This window comes from Struthio camelus, chromosome 13 (genome assembly GCF_040807025.1).
Source record: "Struthio camelus isolate bStrCam1 chromosome 13, bStrCam1.hap1, whole genome shotgun sequence".
NCBI lineage: Eukaryota > Metazoa > Chordata > Aves > Struthioniformes > Struthionidae > Struthio > Struthio camelus.
The window spans coordinates 19,987,935-20,013,911 of record NC_090954.1 but is presented as its reverse complement, the minus strand read 5'-3'; the positions used below and the strand labels follow the sequence as shown (position 1 = coordinate 20,013,911).

Here is a 25,977-nt window from a genome sequence, read left to right as displayed (position 1 = left end):
CAAACCAACAGCAGCAGTTTCTAATTGCACATAATAGCTTTTGGACATGATAAGCTAATTGGCTTCTTGCTTAAATAGTTCCAATTTTTGTTAAATCTTGCTTCAATTCGTTTCCGTATTTCAGCAGCCCACACAATAATTCGTACCCACCGCAGAATGAAATTAATTGTTGCACACAAAATCAGGGGCTAGCACAAGCACGAGCCTTGGCGCGTACGAGGGATTTTTGTTTTGGCACAGGCTGAACTCTTTACGATTCCCGATAGGTGAAGATGAATCTGCTAAATTTTCCGGTTTAGATGCAGGCTTTCATCTTCATTGTGCCACACACCTTTCCAAATATGGGATGTAAGTCTCTGTAACTCTGCTTTCTTTTTTGTAGCGGTGGGTGGATTTAATTCTTCTTCAGCAATGTTTTAACATTTAACAACTGTATTTTCTTCTGTGCCTTTTCAGTTTCCAAGGACCTAGAAAACGTGTACTTGTCAAGTTAAAAGTACTATCAGTATTTTATTAAGGGTTGTTACATTATCCCTTATTTCACTATATGCAACATTCTTGACTTGCATGTCGTACGTATAGGCTGAAAAGCTTATTTCAAGTCTTCTGCTTCGTTGCCCACCTTGTCATAATCCTCCTGTGCTGAACAGAAATGTATAACGTTTTGTAGAAAAATAATTATTTTATTATTTCAAAAAGATGTCATATAAAATGTGTACCGTTTTCCATCTCATTTTCAAACAAATATGACCTCAGGGAAAGTGAGCGTGGATTTTTTTCAGTGATCAGAAATATCACTTACTAGTATGTATAGAACTGAGAATCATTAACTAATACAAGTTTAGAAGCAATGCATATTTATTTTGTTCTTTGGTTAAGTACTGTTTCTACACCATTTCATAAAGATAAAAGAACAGGATAATAACTTTTGATAAGAAAGGCCGAAATTGTTCTTCAAGCTAAGGCTGATTTTACATTGTTTTCACTATTACAAATCCTTACATTTAGGCCAGAGTTATAAAAAGGCAGAAATCATCTTAAAAAAATAGTTTTCACAAGGGCCAAAATCTATCTAACAATATAGTGGGGTTCCAAAACTTTCAAAGTTGGTTTATTAGTCAGTGCTCTGGTTTCCAAAGTCATTGTCAACTCATCATATCTAAATTGCTGGGATCTGAGGCCCCTTCACTGCGCAGAGCTTCAGCCATGTCTCTTCGAAAGACTGACATGTTCTGAGTGAACCTGGGAAAAAGAAATCCCAAACGCCTGGTTAAACGAAACCTGTTACTGGAGACATTTATTTAAATAATTGGCAGAAAGAGTAACTCCCACATAAATTAAATTGAAAGAAATACAGAGGAAAACTTACAAATAAAATCCCTAAGTGCCCTCAAAAATCAGTCCTATAAAATAACAATGGACAAATAAACATATACGGACAGCATTATAAACTCGGCCTACCAACAACGTGAAACGTTTCAAAAGTCAGCGGGGAAATGAATGCAATGGGAAACCTTTCTGTCTCCCACAGCTCAGAACACGTCCTCATGCTCCCCAAACTCTGCTCAGCAGCTCTCTGCGACGTGTCCAGATGGTCATCAAGTCCCGGCTATCTCAGACCTACCTTCCTTTCTCACGAGCGGTGTCAGAGTACAACCTGTCTCTCAGTGAAACATGCTACCGTTATCCATCTGGCACAGAATGAATTCACCACAATTTTCCCCAACAGCTCTCTACTGGCAGGTGTAGGAGGGGAAGGCCATCCAGGGGTATCACACCTGAACCTCGGTGACAGCTCTGACTTAGCCTTTATGATCTACTCCTTTGGTCTATCCCTGCTTGAAATGAACTGTTTAATTGCTACTTATCACACCTTATATTATATAGATATGTATATGTATATGTATGTATGTATGTACGTACGTATGTAAATATATATATATATGTGTAAATATATATATTTAAAAATCATTTTAAAAAGTTAGAAACATCTCTTGTCCTCCCCCACCCCCTCCCCACTGAGGGTCTTCTAAGTGGCTCTTTTGTTTGCAACCTTAATGCTCTTTGCTTCAACTCTGTCCGACGCCGCAGGCTCCCTAGAGTGACGGTAATGAAGTTTCTCCGCTTCTTTGGGGCAGCTCCTTTGGGTTCCCGCCTGCAAAGGGCTCGGTGTGCCCGAGCGCTTACAAAACTGAGGCATCTCAGTCTCTTTGCAGGACCAGCGCTAATAATCCTTCCTGACTGGCCTCACTGTAGAATACTTTATGGATATGCGTAGCAGCAATGTGGTAAACTGGGGCTTGCGTGTGGAAATACAGGATGCAATTATGAGTTCATTCTCTATTCTATTCATAATTTTCTACTTTTGTGTTTATTTCCTTACTAATGGAAATTGATTTCTGCTCAAATTTAAACAATCACAGTTAAAAGAAGCCTCCTGCTCCACAGAATAAATCTGAGAGTGATTACAAATCAAGAACTGAAAAGAGAAAAACCATCGTATTAAGTCATGCTGCTCGTTGGGGAAGCGGTGGCTTAAAAGTCTTCCTAAGTTCGACAGGCGGATGCTGCTGAGACAGAAGAGCTGCTCGTTCTACTGAACTAGCTATATCCCCTTTCCACCTGCGCCCCGTCCCGCCCCACCTGCACTTCCACAAAAGCTCTCGAGAGCTTCCTCACCGCTGCCTGTTTTAGAATACCCTACAGAACTTAGAGAGGAAAACGCACTTCAAATCTGCGTATATTTGAATCTAGCGGCTGCTAAATGCAGTATCTGCAGGCAGCCCAAGTCACTGAAGACTCTGGCCATTCCCTGAACAGGAAGGGCTCAGGCAGTAGAGAGCAGGATTTCCCCACGCCGTCTGGCTAATGTCCCTCGATGCCAGCCTGGAGGTGACAGGGGAGTTCAGCCTCTTGTCTGTTCACCTTCCCTGAGCTTAGACTAGATCATTTAATGATCCCCTTTCCGGCCTTAAAATCTGCAGTTCTCAGAACGAGGCAGCTCACAGAAATTGCCTATCAAGGTAAGTTTTCCTCAGAAAAGAACGTTACCTTAAGGACTTCTTGCCTTCAGTAAATATCAACAGATCTGGAACTAAGAAACCACCTAGCTAAGAAGAGTGAGTTTTACTCAGTTTTTCATTTGTTCATTTTTCTTTTCTTTTTTTTAAATCCTGACGGACTGCTCAGTCAAATGAACCCCCTCGGTATTTACAGCTGTAAGGTCAGACTGTGTCCTACAGCCTGCCACTATCAGCTATGCGTTCCTTTGTCTTAACAGGCACTGTCTTTTCTTGTGGCTCTCTGCCTTTTCCCCAGGTCTGCCTTTCCATAACATACAGGAAGTCGCACAAAGTCAGACTTAGTGTCATGGATGTGAAGTCTGTACTCTTCTGGGTTCATTTCCAAATCCATACCCTCCTTTCTCTGGCTATCACCCACAGTGAGACCATAGGGAATTTACACACTTAATAGTGGAAGTTTATAGGAAAATGAAACAAAATTGTGAAGACTATATTTAACACAAAACTATTTAAGAAACAAACAAGCTCAACAGTTTTCGCAGTAACAACGAAAGATTATGACCCATCTGAGATTTCTGGCTTTTAGGATTTTGACAAGCTGCAATTCCTCCCAAGAAGTCAGAGAAATAAAATCACCAAATGGTTTTAGCCATCATTTCTCTCTAAGACCTCTTCCAGTTTGTTTCAAGCTTGCCGGGAACTTTTACAGTCTGGACTAAGATCATGTCTAAACTTTGAAGATTTTGTTTTGTTTGAATAATGCAAGTGCAGTAGAAAAAAGTAGCTACCTAATAACAAGCAGCTAGCGGGACTATTAACTGCAGCTAGACTCTCCATTTCTTTTGTGGCGACTTCCACTGTTTTTCTAGTAAGGGCAAGATTAGGTGAATTTATGATTCATATTTAAAAAAATCCTTGCTGTGTTAATCTTCAATGTGTAATTGGTCCTCCTGGATCCTTTCCCATGCTGTCATCTCAAAAGCAGTTGCCTAAGCCCAACACCAGCAAGAAAAGGCTCTGTCAGAACAGCAGCACCACTGGAGGCTGAAGGAAGTGCTTTGTCTGAGAGATTTAAGGTTGAAAAAGGGGAGCTCTCGGCCTCACCTGCTGTAATGATGCAGTTTTTCCCAAGAGAAAAAGCAGCAAATGTGGCCCGGCAAACCTAGACTTTATGATTAAGCTAGGAAATACATTTCTGACCAAGAAAATACAATTATTAAATGTTCAGGTTCTAACTGTTAAGTCTAAGGATGAATTTTTTGATAGAATATTATCTTTTAAAAGGAAGTTAAAAGGAATTGTAGCTTAAAGCCACCTAGATTATTTCCTACATTTTTTTTTCTAGTTAAAGGTTCTGCTTCTCTTTTGTTCTTTCAGCTCACTTCTGCATTACAAACTTACCTGTCTCTGTTCTTTACCAAAAGGTTTTGCTCAACTCCGTCCATAAGATTCCTAAAGCACTGGTCAAGGGCTTCGCGTTTGTTGTCTGGCTGGCTGGTTATCAAGGTTGCCCTTAGTTCACTGAAGTACTACGATAAAAAAAAAAAAAGTAGAGAACGTTTATAAATGAGGGCTGGATAATTTAAAAACAGAGTTACTCACCTATGGCTGGAGCATTCTCGAGCAAACGCTTCACATGTTGCTCTCTGTGAGATACTGATGGCACAGCTTGTCCTAGCGGATCATTTCAGCAGCACACCCAAGCACCGCTCCACCTTTGAAGGGGCCTTTTTCCCTTCTCTGTTTTTTCGGCTTCAAATTCAAATTCTACTCTCAGAAAGAGGAGATGGTGAGCAGGGAAACTCAAGATGCGGGCTCGCTTCAAGGAGCTGCAGTTACAAGCAAGTAACTTTCATTTCTTTGTCCAGGGTCTTCTGCAGACAATCATTCTTGGGAGTGTGGCAAGCACCGGGCAGAGGCCTATTTGAAGAGGGTTCCAGATGCTGCCTTCCTGAACCGCACCAACGCCAGCAACCAACCTAACGACTAAAGCTTTGTAACAGTGCGCAACATGCCCTGGCTGGCCACCTCACATGTTTCAAATGTGGAAACACAAGCAAGACAGGTGGCAGAAACCTTCGCTAGCTGACTGCTCTTTAAGCCTTTTGGGAAAGGTGAGAATCTGTGCGCTTCACTGTGGAATCTAATCCACTTCAGTGCTGCCATGAGACTGACTTGCCTTTACTTCTTTAGAAACTAAAATAATCTATATGATTTTCTATATTCCTCTCCCCATTACATGCCGGCAGATCCACAGACTAGTTAAAATGGAACTTGTTACCACCTGAGGACAAATTTTGGTTTAGTCTAGAAATACAGAACGGGAGGGGACCTCCACAGGTATCTACTACCATGCTACTACAGCCAAGCAAGTCATATAATCCTGTTCAGTCCTTATTATATTGGCTGTATCAGTTTAACTCTTAGGACCTTGGACACAAGCACATCCATGGTATGAACACTGATACAATTATTCAGAGGAGAATGATCCGCTCCCATGAATTCGTGTTCAAGTACCTGACAAAACGTTGGGGCAGCCTGATACTGCAATCAAGAAGGAAGTAACGCTGCTGGCACTATATACCCCATTTCACAGTATCTTCTCCCTGTCTAAGCGTTCAAGAGACAGGAGGAACAGTGGTTTTATCTCCAGACACTGCTACTACAAAGTTGCACCAGTCCAAACTGCACCATCTGTAACCAAAAGTCAGAGATACGCAGAAGCCACGCTAAGATGAATGCGGTCTTTAGGCTTATGAATGGTTACTCATAACCATAGAAAAAAATGACTTTACTTGTAACTGCTCAACTGATTCTGTCCAAGGCGTACTGGCACACGTAGAAGAAGGTAAATTCGTGCCCAAATTTCAGGTGCATAACCAGAAAACTTGTTAATGGGGGGCTGAAAATCAGGTTTTAGTATTCAAAATGTGGTAGACTTTTGAAGTTAATTTAACTTAAAAACAATGTATCAGGTTGCATGGTACTGTACAGCTAAAATGCACAGCAGTCTGAGATTTGACAGGTTTCTGTAAAACTTGTTAAACAAACCTCATATTAAACACACAAGTTTCCCATCAAAAGTACTGCTCTCCTGTATACATGAAAAAGTACAGGATAACAAAAGAATCCGTAGTAAAACCTTAAAACGCTAAAGCTACGCCCTGACAAATCAACAGAATTATAGGAAGTGCAAATCTCTTCAATGTCTCCTTGCAGAATTACTTGCCCTCTATCCACTTCCTCTTGAACCAGAAAAACCCTGTATTGTGTGTCTTTGCTGTCCACAACTAGCGCAGTCTTGCAAGCAAAGGCGGCAGCTGATCCAATAGTTGGGTCCCAAACTACTTAGGAACTCAAAATTTAAAATCACCTGGGAGCTAGTGTAAACGACAAAGTATCTGCCTGCAACAAATTCATTCCAGAAGCCTAGTCTCAAGGTGACAAATGAGTAGTTAAATTTAGAGAAGGCCACAACACCAAGGTTTTGTCCATGAGTTGTTTTTGGAACTGAGCCATTCCAAGAATTTCTTTAAAGTCATCCCCATAAAGAAAAGTATGAACAGCACCCTCAAATAATGGCAAAGAAAAACACCTCTACCCGTGGCCTAACGTTAATGACCAGAGCACCTCCACCAGCATCAGCGATCCGACCTTAGGGAGCTCTCCTGAGCTCCGAGGTTTCTAAGGCTTCTCTGCAGCAACGTTGCTTTTGCCAGTAGGTGCAAATGCCTGTGTTGTCCTTTGGTTGAAGGGCAACAGCTAAAAAGGGACATTGTTGCTACCAGACCAGAACACAGAGGGGTTTTTCTGCCAATCTCTTGCCACTAGGATTTAAATTAAACTTGCTGCCGCTGCACAGAAGTCAGGGGACGATGGCAGGAGCCACTTGTAACCAGCCCACCGCACAGCAAGCTGACACTTGTCTCAAAAGATTCAGCATTGTTTTAGGGTGGACCTCAGAGTACAATTCCCATTTTGGCACAGCTACCTCTACTGGGACAAGCACCTCTTCTCCCACTTCTTCTGAGTCCCCGAGTAAACCCGCTCCCTTCCTTTTGAGATGAATTATAGCAAAGATGATCTCATTAAAACAAAGGAGGGGGGAACAAGCAGTAAAAGTAAAACACAGTGAGTGCCTGCTATCACAGAAACCGTAGAGAATCTGAGAAAAGGAAACCCGTTTTAAATAATGAAACCAGCAGTGCTCTGAAATGACCTAAGCACAGACAAGTTTTACCGTCGTGTAAGTAGGCTTCCTACTTTTTCTGGGGCCCCACAGAACAAGAAATAAATATGTTTGATGCAAAGGGGGCAATACAAATATTGTGAATTACATTTCCTGCTCTCCACCCTTCTACAAGAAAAGCAAGACTTGCTCCTAAGTAAAGGTGCTTGTACACATCCATGCCTGCTAAACAAAACACAAAATCATTAGAACTAGTCTAATTTCAGTAAAAAGAATATTCTGCCAGTCACAAATTTATTCCACATGATTTACAACTCCGTGGTTTTATCTTCAAGTGAAATATTTAATTTCTTCTCATACTGAAGCAGCTAACATCAAAAACAGATAATTAATATATAGTCAGGCTAATACTTAAGTGCTATAAATCAGAAGCATTATATAAACAAAAGTGTCGTCTTGAACAAGATTGGGAATGCACAAAACTACTTATTTCCCACTTTTATAATGATGCAGTGACTCAGAGCAGATAGAAAATGATTAGTTTTCCTTCCAAAGTAGGAAATATTGCTTCCATCTGTAAAGTATAATATTGTGATGTCATAAAGTTTTCCTAAACACTGAATTTGCCCTTATTCCCTCTCAATCATTTTAAAAGAACTGCTCTCTCTTATAGAGCTTGGATTTAAATCACAATAACACACCAAGAAGATGAATGACAGTGCTATTGGATATGGCTAAAATTGGATCCTTCAGCACAGGTGAATGATGAGACAGCGCTTCTCTTCTTGATATATTTTCTTCTTCTATTAGTTTCCTTCCATAGCTGGGATTTCAGTTTGAATTTTAATGTATGCGGTTGCTGCTAATCTTAGTGTCTTATTTTTTTCCAGCACCCTCTTATTGTATAGACAATTCATTCTCCAAAGCAGTAATACACTGAGGCTTGTGACTGCCCAAGAGATAAAGCAATTCAGAATAAAGTTAGAGCTAGCTCGGAAGTATGGAGAATACAACAGGTCAGTACCCTCAGAAACAACGCCTCGCCACGCAAAAAACGCACGCATTTAGATCAGCTCATATTCATTCACTCAGATGGTTTCCATTTCAGACAATATTGTCTTTATTAAGGCACGAGGGAAACATGATGCGTATATCCAAATTCATAGTTTCAGATTTTTCTGAAAGGGTAAATTGCAGCATATTTCCTGCTTTGCAGACTCTGCCACAGATGCACACAATCCAAACTGCAATCAGTGCTTAAGTGTAAAGGCTCAGATAGACCACCCCCAGCCCGTTGTTCTTGTGAAATGCTCCAGAAAGAGAGACTGGTTAACTATTTTTCTAGGAAGCAATTTTTCTGATGGGATTTCCATAGCGCTCTTGTTTCAAATCTCTATCTAAAAGCCACATGAGCTTGCAGAATTTCAATTTCTGCTCAATTCGGGAAAAGCAAAGATCCAACATTTTATTATAAAAAGTTAACTGCACTGTCATGATCTAAGGCTGGACATAAGTGTTGGGGTAAAGGTTTGAGAGGATTTTCCATCAAAGCTAAGCCACTCGACCTTTGTGAATGAATCTGTAAACCTATAAAGTAGATGAGTTGAATGAATACTACTCTCTATTCTTACTGCAGGCATAAGGGAGCAAAGGAGGAAAAGAAGGAAAGAGATGGAGGATTTGAAAAAGCAACGGGCAGCTTTGTACAATATAGAATAATGTATTTCAACTACTTGGGCACATGAAGAGTGAATCTGGCAGAATTTCTGAAATACTCACTTTCTCATTGAGGAGTATAAGTCCGAGGAGTGGTCTCGACACAGACCATTGGTTTCTGCAGTCTTCAAAAATGATGGTGTTCATTAGGATTGACATCATCTGAAAGAAAATTCAGACGGTTTACATGCGTTTGGATACTGCTGTTGTACTGTATGATTTGGAGAGAGGGAAAAATTAATGATGCCTTGACTAACCATGCCGAAATCACTGAAATCTCATACAGGACTCTTGACATCACACAAGTCATCCTTCAAAATAAATATTTCCATAACCAAAACTACTACCTGGAAAAAGCTGAAGAAAATGAATGTCAAAGGTCTGCTCCAGATAAACTCTAATCACAGAGGATGAAACGAATCTGAATTGAGATTTAGAATTGTGTTAATTTAAGATACAGACTTTCATTTCGCTCCAGGGATCTGCCCCTTTGTGACACCGCTTCCAGCAGAGTAACACATTTGTGACCAGTAACCTATTGTTAGTTTCAGATTAATCCCTAGGTGCTGTTTAAGATTCTGGTTTTCTCAAATCCACCTTTCCTCTTGCATGAAACTGTAAGGCATTTGAACAGAGCACTCCCTATTTTGATGGGGGCAATCCTGATACAGCGAAGAGTCTAGAAATCCACGTACCACTTCCACCTCAGTTACAAATCCAGCATGTGATCTTCAACATTTTACTTCTGCGACGTAGTGAATGGAGCTCTATGGCAGGGATAAAGCCAGTCGATCAGCTTTTGAAAGCACTGAGATCTATCAGCGCATACAATTAAGTACTATAAGCACTCCAATAAAAGATACTGAGTTCCCTTTGCGTGTTGGCTGGCATGTAACCAGAGCCTTCAGATCAGTCCACAAGGAGTATGCGCCTTCTGAGGCCTTTTCTGGGCTTGCCGCACCTCCGCCAGCGTGTAGCTAGGAAGGGTAGACTTATTTTAGGGGCTGGCACAACTTTTGTAAAAAGAACTAACAAAATAACTACAGAATCTGTTTACAGATAAAATGCTCTGACACATCCTTGAGACACCTTAGTCCAAAATGCCAACAGCCACAACACATACGAACCTAAAAACATTACTCAGAGATTAAACAGACTGAAAATTTGTAAAATGTCACCAGTAAACAGTTTGACTCACATTTATAAAATATCTACACCCTAAAACCAAACATAGAGGAAGGAGAAAGTCATTAAATCCTTTCTTCTAGGCCAATGAGCAGGGTCTCCAGAGAGTTGCCACACTGCAAACTAGCCTGTAATAACTGACCAAGGCCAAGTCAAACAGCATGTTTCACTAAATGAAAAAGATGAATCCTAGCAGTACAAATCACCTGCAACACAGAAAATAGAGATATCCACAAGTTATTTGAGCTTTCCAGTTCGGAACACGTGTTCCGAGGTGGGAAAGGCCAGTCTTTCACCTGACTTCCCAGTTTATACGCCAGGCAAACTATTTTTCCATTACTTACAGGACTAAAACAGTTCTGTACTGCTTTGGTATTCATGCAAACAATTCAAAACCTCTGTGTAAGCCCTAAGAGAGACTTGCTTTGCACTCACGAGCAGTAATTACAATCCTTATAATTTAATTCATCTCCAGCTTTTCACCTTGGTGGCTTGCAACAAAGCCAGCTGTTAGGACAGAGGCATTTCTTAAGCAATGAAATAAAACCACCTAAAGCTGTAATTTAGTTAGAGCACCCAGAGTGACATGCTCATATTTCTTACAAAAAGTGCGATACATGTAGAAAGACTTCCAAAGTGATGCTTAACCTAAAAATGGTATGCTCAGTGACAAGTACACAACTGACCTGGGGGAACAGTGCCATCTCTTCAAACTCCAACTTTATCAAACAACTCATGAGAATGCCTTTAAGGTCTCTAGATCTGAATTGCTACTAAATTGCAAATGAACTGCAAAGAAAACATTCTAGGAAAATTTTGGGCCTAAATCTGGAAATCCACCCCCCTCCACAATTCACCAGGGAAACACTTATTTGTCTCTGTGCATAAGTAGCTCAGACAATACTGAAATTCAGCAAGGAATACAATAAATCTTACAATTCATAAACACAAAGCCAACATAAAAAGCAATCTGCATAAAAGCGACAGGACAAGAAGCGGCAAGAGTTTTCCCTCCTAGCTGCGAGCATCCCCTCTGACAAAACCCAGCACCAAATGTTTTTAATTTCACTTCTGACTCTAAGCATTAGCAAAAGAGAGCCTGTGCAGCACCCATCATCAGTGCAGGGAACAAGATTTAGCCAGGTCTCTTAGAGCACACATAATGTACCTACGCATGCATACATAGGTTTTCTGCATGGACCAGCCTACTCCTTTCAATTAAATTAGTTACAACACTGCCAAGTGCTGATATTTTCCATGCAAAGTTGTCTCTGCTCCAAAGACCTGCGGGTACTAGCGGTGCCATTGCACTAATAAGGGTGAAGTTGTAAAATCTGCCCATGAGCGCTCTGGAGCAGTGATTAACGCCGCTCATGAAGTTACATAACTTCATTACTTTCAGAGGTAGACGATTTGGAGTCCAACCACGTTGTCTTTGCAGAAGTCCTCCTCCTTCAGGGATGAAAAATCAAGCAGGTAGATGGCTTAACATGAGATGCAAGCATAAAATCGGGGCAAACTTATCTAGCGTATCAGGACCTCTGTCTGATGCAGTCTACAGTGTCTTACATCATTAACAAAAGCCAACTGCCAATCACTGAGCCTAATTCCACCCAGACGAAGGGCACAAAACCCCATGATAACGGCCTTGAGCCTCCTTTTCCCATTTTCCATGTTTCCCCATTGCAACCACTGCTGGTGCTTTGTTTCACTCTTTAGGTTTAGCTTCCTGTGCTGCATAAGCGCACAACAAACCGTTCGCATCCCAGATCCTCCTGCGTTTTACAGTACTGCGGACACACTCCAAAAAAGCCTGTGCCCAGAAATAAGCAACAGGAGACAGACACACCTGCTGTAAAGACCTCACGTCTAAGTGGTGCAGTGTGCACAAGTTCACGTGAAAGGCAAGGAGCAGGTCTAGTCTATGCTCACGCTACGTTATAATGGAACTTCGTCTCAGCAAACAGCACGTTTATGGATGATGCACCCGAGTTAAACTCCTTCTCAGGGAGAGGTGCCAGGCTTCTGCTTAATGTCACTAACTCTCCCTCCCCTCTCGCTAATCGTTTCACACAGTGTAGAACAGCTTCTTCGACAAGTGACATCCTCAGCTTTCTCCTTCAGACTTCACGTGACCAATGACTTGGCTCTGTTGCTGCTATCCACCGTAACCAGGAGAAACAGGCTGATCCATGCAGAAGAGAATTTCTGGATACTTCACACACAGCTCCACATCTGTGAATACACTTGTAGCTCCCCTGACTGGGATCATGAAGCAATTGAAATCCTGTGAGCTTCTGAAGGAGGCACTGAAATAATATGCCTCCCTCTTTATATTTTATTTGTCAACATACATCTACATACACTTGCGTTTATGGTGGCAACACGTACAGAAACGTTAACCACGATTTTATGACAATGAAGTCTTCCCCAGTAACATACAGAAATCAGATGAAAACACTTGACAAGCTAACGCCGTGCCCCGCTGCTGCTAACACTACCAGGCTGGCAGCTGGACCACGCCTCACGTGCAAGTGTCCAGCAGTAAAGAACAGCAGCAGCATTTGCATTTTTATTTCAGTTCTTTTGAGAACCGCAAAGCATTTCCCAGACGTTACTTAGCTTCAAAACATGCTACGGAGATACCTCAGCGCCACTATCGCATTTTGCAAAGGGACCGATTGACTCAGGATCAAAGGCTGTATGCAGAAGCTATGGAGACACAGCATGACCTGGTGCACGCCATCAACCTTCTCAACTTCCTTCCAGCCACCACCAAATCTTGGCCACGCTGCTGCTGGAGACCTGCAGTCCCCAGGGCTCCCTAGGCAGCAGCAGCAGATGAGGTTTGCACGGCCTTGCCCATACTTGGTGCGCAGGCATGAGAGGGGGACATCTATGCTAAGGTGCACCATCTTGTGCCACCTTTGCCAGAAGTCTCATAATCTAATTGGAGATCACAAATCAACTCAATGGCAAAACAAAGCACAGAAGTAGAATTCATGAAACATACAAATCATCCTTTTTCTAGGTGGAAAATATCCTATTTGTTGAAAGCAAAACATTTTGTTTCGGTAAAATGACTTCTCAGATCCCGCATGCCATTTCTGGTCACAACCCCCTTTCAGCACTGCCGACGGACCCGTCGTCAGGCCAGCCGGCTACTACCTGAAAGACTCAGTAGCCTACTCGGACTCCAGCAGAAAACACGGTCTCAAGGTGAGGAAAGAGACATTAAAAAAGAAAAGGGGCGGGGGAGCAGATAATCTGTTTTCTCCGTGGTTCGAACCAGAAGCGTTGCCTCTGGTTCTCTTAGCCTAAAGATGGGGCATCACTTTATTTGGTTCAATAATGTTTCTCCTGACACATTTATTCTTTATGAAAGAAAGTATTGACAGAAGAGGGAAGGGTAAAGAACTGTTCTTCCAATAAATTAATTTTTCCCAGCCTCTCTCCCTTCAGAGCCTCTTTCTTTCTTGGGTGGAGGAGGAAAACATCGTTCAAGACACCGCTCATTATGAAAACGTTCTCTAAAGGAAGCTGGGAAAGAAGATGCCTTTCCATTAAAAAGCCTTTTTGCTGCTGCATATTACCAACAGAATAGCACTCGCATCATAGCGGGTCCCATCACTTATGTCTCTCCCCCATATGTTGGTATGAATATTTTATTCTGCAGCAACTAATCATGTTTTGAACATAGGGAACATTACATAATGCCAGAGACAGCGTTATGTAATGCTTTACAAAAGATGTGGAAGGATCTAAAAACATAAAGAGCTTTTAACCAAACACTCGGATGGTAAGTACACTCCTTTTTTCCATTCAGAACTGAAAAACATTCAGATTGTTGCTGTTTGGCATATGGAGCTTGGTAGGGTTTTACAGCTCTGCCTTTAGACAGTCAGCTCTTAATTTAGGACCTGTGATTACTAATTTAAACGTCCTTCAGAGTTCTCAGTCCTTTCATCATCAATTTTTCCTATGTCAATAAATGGATCATCATTTACTAATAATATTAGCAAGACCTAAATGCTCCAAGATTATTAAACACCTTAAATTTTCATCTGTTGTTTTAAAATATTTATTTTACTAGAAAGCCTAACTTTCAGACTGATATTTTCCATTTTTGGTCTCTGTTCAAAGGTAGAATTTCCAGAGCAAATAAGGAGAGTCTGCCCTTATGAAAGTAAGAACCAGCACATTATTCCTGCACTAAAATTATTTTTTAATTGGCAGAAACAGCAAGTCAGTTGCAGGTTGCAGTACGTAGGGGTTTAAGAATCTAAGTCCTGTCCTCTAAATTCTGAAATCACCTTAGGCTGGCAAAGAACTTGAACCTAGTTGTTTGCAAGGGCAGCAGAAGCGGCGAAGGCCAGCGTCACGGCTGACGGGGACCCGCGCGTGCCACCCTCAGACAAGCTGACCGGCCGGCACGTCCCGGCCTCTAGCAGCAAACAGTGGGCTGAGCTGTTACAGTTTTTCTTCTGGACAGCCTCTCCGCTCTCTCCTGTCCTGTTGCTAATTTTCACAGAATTTATAGGAAGAGGGCAGGAGCTGGGGAGGAAGGAAGAGCAGAGGGCCTCGGACAGAAAACAGACAAATCATGAAACCATGCTACCAAGACCATCATGTTCATTCCAGCAGCTTTTCGATCCTGAGTCTGTTAAACTGCCCTTAGACCAAGCTTTTCTTCCAATTTATGAAGGCTAGAATCCTACAGATTTCTGTAAAAAAAAAAAAAATTAAAATGTCACCCTATTTACACATCTCTCTCAAGTATATACTTAAATAAACACTAATACCTAAAAATCTCATGATTCAACAACTGAAGCTCAAAGAAGCTGCAGAAAACATTAAAACTCCTGAATTTCAATTTGGTACAGTTCAATTGAGTCTGGCCTTTTTGTTTCATTTTATGAAAAATTAAGGTATAAAAACCTTATTGGCCAAAAGCCCAGTGCTGGTATCAGGGCAGGGTGTCTGGGTGACACACTGCATACTATGAACTAGGACATGCCTGCAGCTGGTGGACCAAAATGTTACTTATTCGCAGGGTATTCCTATTAGTCGTATGGTATTTCCTGCCAGAAGGGTCCTTCTTGAAAGGTTCAGAAGAGATGGGAAAGATGGTCATAGATGTTAACAGGGAACAGTGACAAAGAGTCTAGGGCTTGGCATTTTGCTGGATACGTCTTTAGAACTGGCCAAAGGACGAAAAGGTATGGGGAAGCTCACTCAAAGTCAGTCCTAACTATGAGCCAGCAGAAACAATCATAAAGTAAGATTGCGCTAGCTTATTATGTCAAATCTGACGCTGCATCTGAAAAAGAAATATGAGCACATACTTCACCATTTACGCAAAAAGCTACATTTTGGGTGATAGCTTAACGCTAATGACAAGCACCTGCAACGTGTCCAATAAAATTACTATACCAGATCTGCTGCAAACAGTTTTCCACTTTTTTCCCCACTGTTAAACTGTCATATGTTAACGGCACAGTAACGTAGATCAGCAGGGCAAAGCGGGCTTTGCAGAACTAAGGCTTACTTCCATCATCTCCTACCTTCCATCAGTAGCGAGCTGCCTTTCAAACAGCTGACAGGATCGTAAAGCAGATGTTTGCGCTACGCTAGAAAGCGACTACAGCAGCGCTGGAGCAAGGGAAGCAGTTACGTTCTGCACAGGAGTTAGTCGCAATGAAACTACTTGCCCTACGCTAGCCTGTTCTCAAATAGCAAATTTAATCTCTTTCTGCTAATCTGAGGGCATACCTCTAACATGATGGCATACGTGCCTTTTAGATCATGCTTGCATCTGAATTGTTTACGTGAAGGACTACGTTACTTGGCCCAAGCTCTCCCATCAGAGCAGGGTCCATCTGTCCTAAGGGAGACAGTGCTCCTGGGGGAACTGGTATCACTCAGGGATCGGGGTGGAAGAGGTGCCAGCTGGCCACTGCAGACTCACCTACAATAAAGCAGTTAAGTCTCGTGGGATGGACAGTCGTGCCTAGCGTAAGGGTGGGCTACATTAACGACTGCGAGTGGAACGCTTACCTCCAGCAACACAGAAGACGTCTGATGAATGAAATACCTTCTCTCTGCAGGGAGCAGGGATACGTTTCATTAATTATTACCTTCCAGGGTGTACTCACTCGCTTCTGTCTGTGCTGAATTTCACGTAAGCCCTCTGCTGACTGTCACATACTCGCATGCCGCCTGAAGTGCTAGATGTTGTGTTCGGGTGGCTGGCGCAGCTGACAGATGTTTACAAACTCATGTTATCTGCACAGCTTCTTTTTGCCTACCCATCTGGCCTCCCCAAAAGAAATTAATTCTACCTCAGGCTGGAATAACTTACGATTGTGAAATTAACTCATAATCTGATTTTTTTTAAAGCTGGTAGCATTCAGAGATTTGCAGTTGCAGACAGTGTAGTGGTCATTTCAAATTAACCAAGCTGCGTATTTCAGATTCAGCCATTTCTAAACTGGCGGCTGGGAAGAGGCTGCTTGAGAGCCTGTGGTAAGCACGGCAGAACTCCGATTAACCAGGACTTTTGGAACGTACCCCTTGTCACAATTTGCAACATAAACTTCATGTAGGTTTAGTACAGGAGAAGGCCGAGTTCTTTAAAATCCTTATTAAATAATTAACACACGTTCCTCTCTGCTTTTAGTAGAAACAAAGAGAAAGCTCGGTTTAGGCCTTTGTGAAACTCAGTGTCATCACGGAGGCAGGTCCATAGCAGGCTTTTCCAGCCTGCGCAGTAAGAAGCTCTCCCTTCTTGCAGAACCAGCACTCTTCACTGAGAGGTGACAACGGGAGAAGTCGGTGTCTACTACCAGCATCTCCGAACAACCAACCGGTCACAGATTACTTAATCCTCTTGGGAGGAGGAAACACCAATTTCACTCCCACCGATTACCTTCGGCAAGAGTATCTCCACGAATGAATATGCTCCTGTATCTAAATCTTCCATTCTTCCCCTCAACTGATGTTAGGGCTTACAGTCCTCGAACATGAGCTGTCACCCTTCTCTTCTCCAGCTCCTGACAAATGCACTAGGGTCTTCCCTTGCATCAATTGCTGGGAGTGGGAGCACAAAAACAGCTGGGGATTTTCAACGTTGCAGTAGGATTTCAGCATAGGAATGGGCATTTCACTTGTGGGATCATTAGTTTTTCTGATCGCTCTATTACAGGAAGGCCTTCCAAAACACTACGCACATGGGGAGGGAAGACAAGACCAGAGACTATCACTGGAAAAATAGACTCATTCAGTCTAAAACCAGTCGGAGGTTAATCTCAAACTTTATCTACAGAAACGTTCTAGATATGGAAAAAGCTACCTACCTATGGAGGGAAAGGCAGAGCAAGAGGTCAGCTCTAAACTCATAGTTGTTCAAGGAACTTGAAGGTATCTCAGGCTGAGCATGGGTTTATCCCCGAGTCTGAACTCGACTCACGTTGCTGCTGAGCGGACGCGTGTTTGCGTGCAAACAAGCCTCAGCGCAGCCCTCGGGGACACAAACCTCGCATGCTGCGGAGTAGCTGTTCACTTGGGCTCAAGCTTGCACTCATCTGCAGTCGAGCCCAGCCTGGCATCTATCACATAACCCACCTGCCCTTGCAGCAGCACCAGGAGATTTGGTGCCCTGATGTTGCTTGCCACAAAGCAGCTGGGCTTTGCAGGCAGCTTGAAAGTAGGCTCAAACAGTGTGGATGTCTGCCAGCAGCAGACCCAGAGGCATCCCCCACACAGCAACAGTAACCAGTGGTACAGAGGAAATCAGAACCAGGGTAATTATTTTACTGGTATTTACCTTAGTTTAGCACTGGTGTGAATATAATCAACAGGGACAGGGAGGCAGGCTGGGCTTTTAAACCACACCTTGAAGGAAATCAGAGCGAGAAACCCGGAAGCCTGACTCGAAACATTATTCGAAGCTCGTCTATAAAGCACTGACCTACTCAATTTCAGCAGGGCAGCCTACTAGCACAGAACTTAAAAAGGCTAATCAAAGTATTAATTAAGGATTGCCTAACAACTTCAAGCCCTTTCTGCTTTCAAACTGCTCATAAATTAATTCTAATTTATACGGTGTAATAATTAAAAGTATTTTCCCATTTCCGATGAACTGAACTGTAACTGAAGCGATTGCAAATAAACATAAAAGACAGATGATAAAGACGGTAATAAGCATATTGCTACTGTGTCTTGAATAGTCACCAACACTTCTTAGTGAATATCATCTTTCACAACAACAACAAAGGATAAGAGCACAAGGCTATTTCATGCAGTCATCAAAACAAAATGCACTGAATATTATATTTCATACTAAATACATTACCCTGGCAGTTTGACACTCAACATTTCAATAGATATTGCGTCTCTCTCAACATTCCCGCTGAATTTCTGCAGATGGACTTTTAAGTATCAATGGAAGATTACTTTACTTGTCACACTAAAAAGATTTTAAAGGATGGCTGCACACACTTCATTTTTAATTTTTTTTTTTTTTAAAAGGGAAACAAAACATGAATTCAGAAACATAGGGATACTGAAAGGTCAAATGTTGTGCTCTGTAGTAATCCTTTGTCTGTAGTGTTCTTTCAGCAGCTAAACTCGCTCTTCTCCCCGATCTGTCCAGCAAACAACCGGAAGGTAAAGCTACACTAAACTAAACTAACGGCTAGCCAAATATTATCAATCTGTTGTGTATCTTCAGGGTTTATTTATTTATTTATTTATTTATTTATTTTTACTGTGCAGGTTCCTGGAGACATGTAAATACACGAGAACCTCAATTTTCACTGCAAAATCCAAGCAAGTAACCACCAAGGAAAAAAAAAAACCCTAAGTTTAAAGTGCAATATATTAGCCTAGGAAATCACGTGGATTCTGAGGTAGAGTTTTAGAAATTGGAAAGTGGGCAATGTTGAATAAAAAAATGTATTTAGCCTATGCTACTAACTAGTTCTCCGTAACACAAGAGCCTTTTGCACCTGATGCACACCTCCTCGCGTGTGCAAAGCAACCACTGACGAGGTCAGACCTCAGCAGCAATTGCCTCATCACGCACTGGATCTCCACGCAAGCATCGTCTCAACCACAATAAGCTTTGATGGGCCCTTGCTATGATACCCACTAGCAATTAAGCATCCCTGGAAGTCACCGCTCTTCTAGAAATTTAAATTTAATTTTTTTTCCGATGGGGGAAGGGGAGGGTGCTTGTTCACTGAGAACAAGTTTCATTACTCACACAGCAAATCTGCCAGTAGATGATCGTGGAATGGATTGTCACCTTTCCCTATCCATTTTGTAAAGATATTGCTTTCTTTCCAGACTGCAAGCATCACTTCTAACTGGATTTTGAATTATAATGTGAACTTTACAAAATTATTGGGGCTATTCATATCGCTAGTTAGATTCTACTGAATGGCAATATTTCCTGCCCTTCCCCACACCAGCACCTCTTAGTGTTTTATAGAAAGCAACCACGGACAGCAGAAATTGAACATTTCCAAGTAACGCAAAATATTACATTGTAGTGAGTAAACAAGGAATAAAACATTTTTATTCTTCTCCTTAAACTTATTTGCTTTTTGAAAATACTTAGGCAGCGTACAAGACACGAGGTTATTGAGAAATACAGCCAGTTCTTCTTCTTTAATTGAAACGTTTATGCTTTTTGTTCCGCTAGCAAAAAGCGACGAACAGTAATAATGCAAGATAAACACACAAGAAACTTATAGATATGATTGTAAAACAACATCACCCTAATGCTTTCATTTAATTACCCTGAAACGCATTCTATTTAATATTCATTACTCAAAAGCCAATTTAAAAGAGAAAGAGGTGAAGGGACTTATTCAGAAAGACGGACTGTCATTCACTGCAATAGTTATCTAATATACAGAAGTTAATAAAGCAGATTAATCTACAAGTCCCTTTAAGCCATCACTGAGTTTAGAACAACTGCCTCTTTGACCTCTAACCCTCCCGCTGTGCACCAGTAGCAGGTGCCAGCTGCACTAAAATTATGGCTGACGCGTTTTAACGCAAAGTCTTTTCTTACTTTGCTTCTGACCAGCAGCTGACCCTGTAGGAACGATTGTTTCATGTGCTGGCCTAAAGGCTACATAAACCAGTAACTGATAAACAAAAGCATACATACACCAGCTGCCTAGCCCGAGGGTGCACATCCAACACTGACACCCCTAGCAGTTTGCGCTGCGAGCCGAATCGCAGCTTTTTGTTCCGTACGCCAGTTCTGGACAATACTTGTTACTTCGTGGAACGAAAAACTTCTCTCCAGCCCGGGAACTGTATCATGGCTTCGATTATTAAGGGGAGATTCCCAATTTGATTTAGCGCCATTATTAAGAGCATGAAATCTTGGGATACATCCCTAATGATGATGTATTTTAACACTAAAAGTCTTAAAATCTAATTACTCGATTCACATGACAACGAACCACAACATGGCTTTAAACAAAGCAGCATCAGGAAAGACACTAAGCTCATAAATATTTTTCGATTTCTTAATTGACAACACTTGTGTAGTGACAGCTACATGTTTAGTAACATACTTGAGACTTAGGTTGCTGCTGCCTTTATACATGTGCAGTAAGTAGTGTGTATGAAAGAAAAGTAACCATATTTTTCATTAAGATAAGATGGTTTTGACATAGTTATTTTGCTGATACAAATTACACAACCACAAAAACAATCAGAGTAATGATTAAATGTAGTTATGTACATGGGAGACTACTAGTGCAAATGTTAACACATTTAAATCGGTTCCCTTCATTAAAAAAATTATATATGATATTAAACCATCAATCACATTGAAACACTGGCGTCTAAACGTATTGTCACCAGTTAAAATAAATGACTTGGAGACTGAATTTTGGCTCACTCAATATGGTGCCTTTTCCGTTGCTTAGCCACCCAAGTCTCTGCTGGCTTGGGCTACATCTGCTGTATTTCCCTCCCTTTCAATTAATAAAGAAAGTTATGCTAGTATTGGATAACATTTTTAAATTGTGCTAAGAGGTTGAAAACAGATGTCCCAGTGAAAATCTCTCTCGCTGCTGTACCACACCTTTCACGGCTCAAGCCTGCAAAAGCGGAGCACTCTGGTCCTGATTCAGCAGAGCATTTAAACACACATTTAATTTGCAGCACAGGAACCATCTCACCTGTGGCTTCGATCTGCTCTTAAAATTAAGCATACGCTCAAATGCGTGACTCGGGGTGCTCAGGTACTCAACACCTTGCACAACTGGGCTCTGCCAGTACAATTCAGATTTTTTTTCACAATGTGCTTATATGCTACCGCTTCTGCACATATTAGTCTGCACGGACCAAGCAGCACACGTTATAAAGACATCTCCTCCTGATGTTTTTATGTCAATTACTGTGCATAGCTCTACACTAGCTGTATATGACACTGAGGTTTATCTGAAAAACGAAACATTGCTGATTTTACTACATAAAAGGGAAAAAAGGAAAGTGGCAATCTATAATACATTTTTATGTTAGTAATAGCACTTGTTTTTTCATGGCAACTGGCATCTTTACTTTCTGTTATACGTTCACTATGCAGCGTTGCTGTGCTGCCTCATTTAGTGCATCTTAGTCACCCCGTTAAGTCACGAGGGCTCGGCTCAAACGAGCACGCTGTTGATGATTTCAGCTACGAACGCTAAGCCACACAGCCTCCTACTACCGCAGCGCTGCCCAGCTCGCCCTCGCTCCCTTTCTCAGCACTACCACGCTCACCGTTACCCGTTTCCCCAAAGCCCCCCATCTCTTTGCTCACCCACACACCTTTCCCCTGCCTTCCGCCATACCCCCACCTCTCCCAGAGGCCCCTCTCCGGCCTGCGCGTGGCAGCGCTCCGCCGTATCCCCCGCCACAATAAATGCCACATCCCCTGCCGGTTTCTCCCTGCTGCAGCACGCCTCGCCTACTGCCCCCCGAAACGCCGATCAGTCGGAAGGGCTCAGCGCCGGCACAGCCTCGCTCTGCGGCCACCTAGGCCCAGAAGCAGTTCTTCGGCAGAAGCGCGCCCTGCTGAGGGCCCACCTGGGCTGAGGAGCGGAGCGTACCTGCCAGCAGCCAGCCGCCCGGGCCGCAGAGCCAGGAGGCACGCGCCTTCTGGTTCGCTGCTGGCCGCGCCGAGGAGGCATGCGGTGCCTCCCCACCTCTGGGCAGGCCGAACAGCACTCAAACCCTCGCAGGCACCAGCAAGTCACAGAGATTGCTTTGGCCCCATACTGTTTCTTGGCACAGCCACTGCGCAGACCTCGCCTAAACATTTGTACTACGTTCAAACTTCCAAAAAAAAAAAAAAAAGTCAATGTCATTATCCACAAGGCTTTCCTGAAAATGATACGCAGAATGTAATCATCATGCAATAACCTTCCTCGTTCGCCACCCCGGCGCATAATGCAGCTCTCCAAGAAAAGCCCAGAAAGAGAAGTGAGCACTGAACTGCCACTGAAATGCTATTTCTATTGAACCAGCCAACCAAACAATTATCCCCTTCTGCATCAAGCATGGACTGATTTCAGTGGTGCATAAGCAAATGAATTCTTTACCTACCACGCATGGCGCTTAGGAGCATTTGTCAGACCCGCGGGTGGAAGATGCTACGAAACTGATTGATTTTTGGAAAGAACTAACGCGAGCAGTACTTTACCATTCCAAAATGGGACTAACAGCCTAATCCGCACAACGCTGCGAGATGAGCGTAACAAAAGATAAAGGCAGCACCTTGAAAGCAAAAAATTACACTTTCTTTTATAAAGCAGACCAAATATGGGCTTCACCTGTTTCATTTGACATCAAAACATCACTCCTAAAGTAACAGCATATGAAGGTAGAAGCCTTTTAAAATTATTTATTAAAATTCTTCTAATGCAACGTAACGTAACAGCAACAGTTGAATTTAATAAATTTAATAGTGCTTTCTAACCGTATAGCTCAAATTACTTTATGCAAGTTAATCGAGTTTCGCTGTAAGACATCTTCTGGAAGCGGGTGTTTGCAGATGAAGCGCAGGCTAAAGGAGCTTGCCCAGGAAAACAAAGCCCGTGGCACCGAAAAAAAGGAGGGCCAAAGCCAACACCCATCGTTAGGCTTTAAAAGGATGCCAGAACTTGCACCTAAGTATTACAAAGCTGTTTTGCTTCTAGGTTGCCTACAGCTCCTGTTTTGTGCAGTCACACCCACCTACTCAAAACCTGAGCTACTGCGGGGTGCACCGCAGCAAAGGAAACACGAGCGGACAGGCCTCGCTGCCCCTGCCCGGCTCCGCAGGCGGGGGAGGAGCCGCGCCCCGCCGGGCCCCGCCGCACCCAGCACGGCCCCAGCGCCCCCCGTGCTGCTGGCACAGCTGCTCCCCCGCCCTTTGCCAGGCGCCGCGGGCACCGCCGCGGCCCCCCGGCCCCCGGCCGCGGCCCGCGCCGCGCACAGCCCGGCCCGGCGCTGCCGCCGTCCCGCCGGCAGGGGGCGCCGCCGCCGCGGGGCAGCGCCGCGCTCCCCCCGGCCCGGCCCGGCCCGGCCGCTCTCCCTCCAGGCGCGCCGACTCGAGCGCCTATCGCCGAGGGATTTTTTGCCCGCTAAGGCGTAGCTAAATGAGCACCTACCCCCGGAGTGGCGCGGCGCGGCGCGGCGGCGGCGCGGGCGCTCTCCCCTGGGGCCGGCGGCGGCGGGGCAGCCTCGGGCGGGAAACCCACGGGCCGCAGCGCCGAGCAGAGCGAGCCCAGGTCGGCTCCCTGCCCCTTCAAAGCCAAAAACCGAGGGCGGCGAGCCCCGGTGCCCTTCCACCGCCGCGGGCACGGCCGGAGGGGGCTGCTCCTCGCGGGCCCCGGGCAACTGTCGTTACCGGACTGTACTTCCAGGGATCCGAGTGGAAGCAGTGTTCCCACTAGTAAATAATTGCAGTTATCATTGCATCAGTTTAGCTTAAAGAGCTGACAAACCTCGCTAAACTCAAAGCACAATTAGTCATTAGGGTCTAGTTTTTCAGCACTGTTAAGCAATTTGTAACCCATTCCTTTTAATAGGGTTATGCATTACTTAACCGACACAGATGTCTTGAAACTGAAACCGCTGGTTATGAAGCAGCAACCTTGTTCATTAGCTTCCATGATAGTCAAATCATCTATAAAAACAGTGTTTAATGGCCAGCCGATGAATAATCAATGTCTCACTTTTCATCCGAGTGTGAAAATGAGAATAATCTAATACCTCGTCCCGCTGGTGAAGCGCGAGGCCTTGGGTTGCGTTTCCATTCAGGGCTGATTTATAACCCAATGGAAACCTGATGTAAACATATGATCAATGAGTCCCATCATTGCTGATAATAACCCCCAACCGGCCCACTCCCTCCTCTCAAAAGCCATCCCTTTAGGCTATTAGTTTCGTCCAGCTAATCCTCTCCACGATTTCTGCCTGCTGCTTTTACCTCGGCCATCCGTTCAGTCCAGCAGACTCAGAAGTAATTTTATACGCAGCAGAGAGCGGGTGGAATTGATTTTTCACTCAGTGCTCCGTTCCCATCTGAATAATTATCAATTTTACTGCCTCATAAAGGGAAGAGTCAAAATTTCAAATCAATTCAAAAGAGCTTCTGAGACTACAGAAACCGTGCATGAGAATAAAGGTCAAAGTTGTCAGTGACCTCGGGAGATGATGTCAGATATTAGTACACTGAGTAGTTGACATCACAGGCACTCAATATGATATGACTAGTGCTAATGCAAATCATATTTATGCTGACTACTGGAGACCAGCCATTAATATTTAAAAGAGTATGCGAAAGCCTGCATTTAAAATAAATATAATATATTCTACAGCATATGAAGTTAATAAAGACAGATCACCGCTTAGTCATACACTCTAAATTGAAAGATTACTGCGTATTAACAGATAAAATATTACATTAAGGGTGCCGCAAATGCAAGAATAGCATCCTGGACTCTGGACTTTGTCCTTTACATTCAAATCCTTGCACACACGGCACAATACTGAATCATTTGACATAACCAAACGCTGACTTCTTTCCTAGTTTCTGCAAAACCCCTATTCGACAAGGAAAGCGTGAGAAACGTGACAAGGAAATCGCATCACATCTGATAAGGATGTCAATAATAAACATTATTAATCTTCTCACAACATGCTATACGCTGTCAGGAATATATTAGTTACCATTAGTTACTTTTCACTTTCAATTAGAATAGCAAACAAACGACAATGACAGCTGTGTGACGACTGTAACCCTATGTGAGTTTTTCTCCAAACGACAGCATACCTATTAGAAAAACAAAGATAACCACAACAGCTATCTGCATTTTGATAATAACTTCTGTTTTTGTTAAAGCATCCAAGACTTGTGAAACATGTCTCCTGAAACGGTGTCTTTGAAACTGTATCAGGAATCCAGGGATTCTTGTACATACAGGCATGCCGAAATAGTTTAGTGAAATTTTAACAGAATGTCGCATAAAGTAAATTTGGAGATACGTAACTATTACTATACTGATCTCACTGTAATGCACTGGGGCTGTAAGAAACGTGAATGAGCTGGGAAGGGTAAATCTTTCCTAAGCACTGCAGCGACCACTTCCTGTTCCAGAAGCATGAAATTTAGTTTCTATTCTACTTACCTTTAGCCAAAAAAATCCAACTATGAGTCACCTACTGCAAAATAAAATATTCAAACTCAATAGCACACAGCCATTCAACTTACACATCTAACTACCAAAATGTGTGGTTCAATGCCATAAATTCTTCTTCCTCCTCCTAAAATATTTGAGAGCTTTCTCTGCCATTTTTCTATAGAAATAT

At 42.9% G+C, this 25,977-nt stretch overlaps 1 protein-coding gene across 3 annotated transcripts in view; it reads right to left on the bottom strand.

Annotated features, from left to right (window-relative positions):
• Positions 1 to 840: 840 nt before the first annotated feature.
• Positions 841 to 25,977, bottom strand: part of RANBP17 (RAN binding protein 17) — a 170,508-nt gene continuing 145,371 nt past the window's right edge. For all 3 annotated transcript variants that reach the window (XM_068959443.1, XM_068959444.1, XM_068959445.1), the window contains 3 exons: positions 8,992 to 9,090; positions 4,425 to 4,552; positions 841 to 1,242 (listed from right to left, as the gene is read on the bottom strand). In XM_068959443.1, the coding sequence (XP_068815544.1) occupies positions 1,146 to 1,242; positions 4,425 to 4,552; positions 8,992 to 9,090 (324 nt within the window). In that variant the 3' untranslated portion in view covers positions 841 to 1,145. The remainder of the gene's footprint in view (positions 1,243 to 4,424; positions 4,553 to 8,991; positions 9,091 to 25,977) is intronic.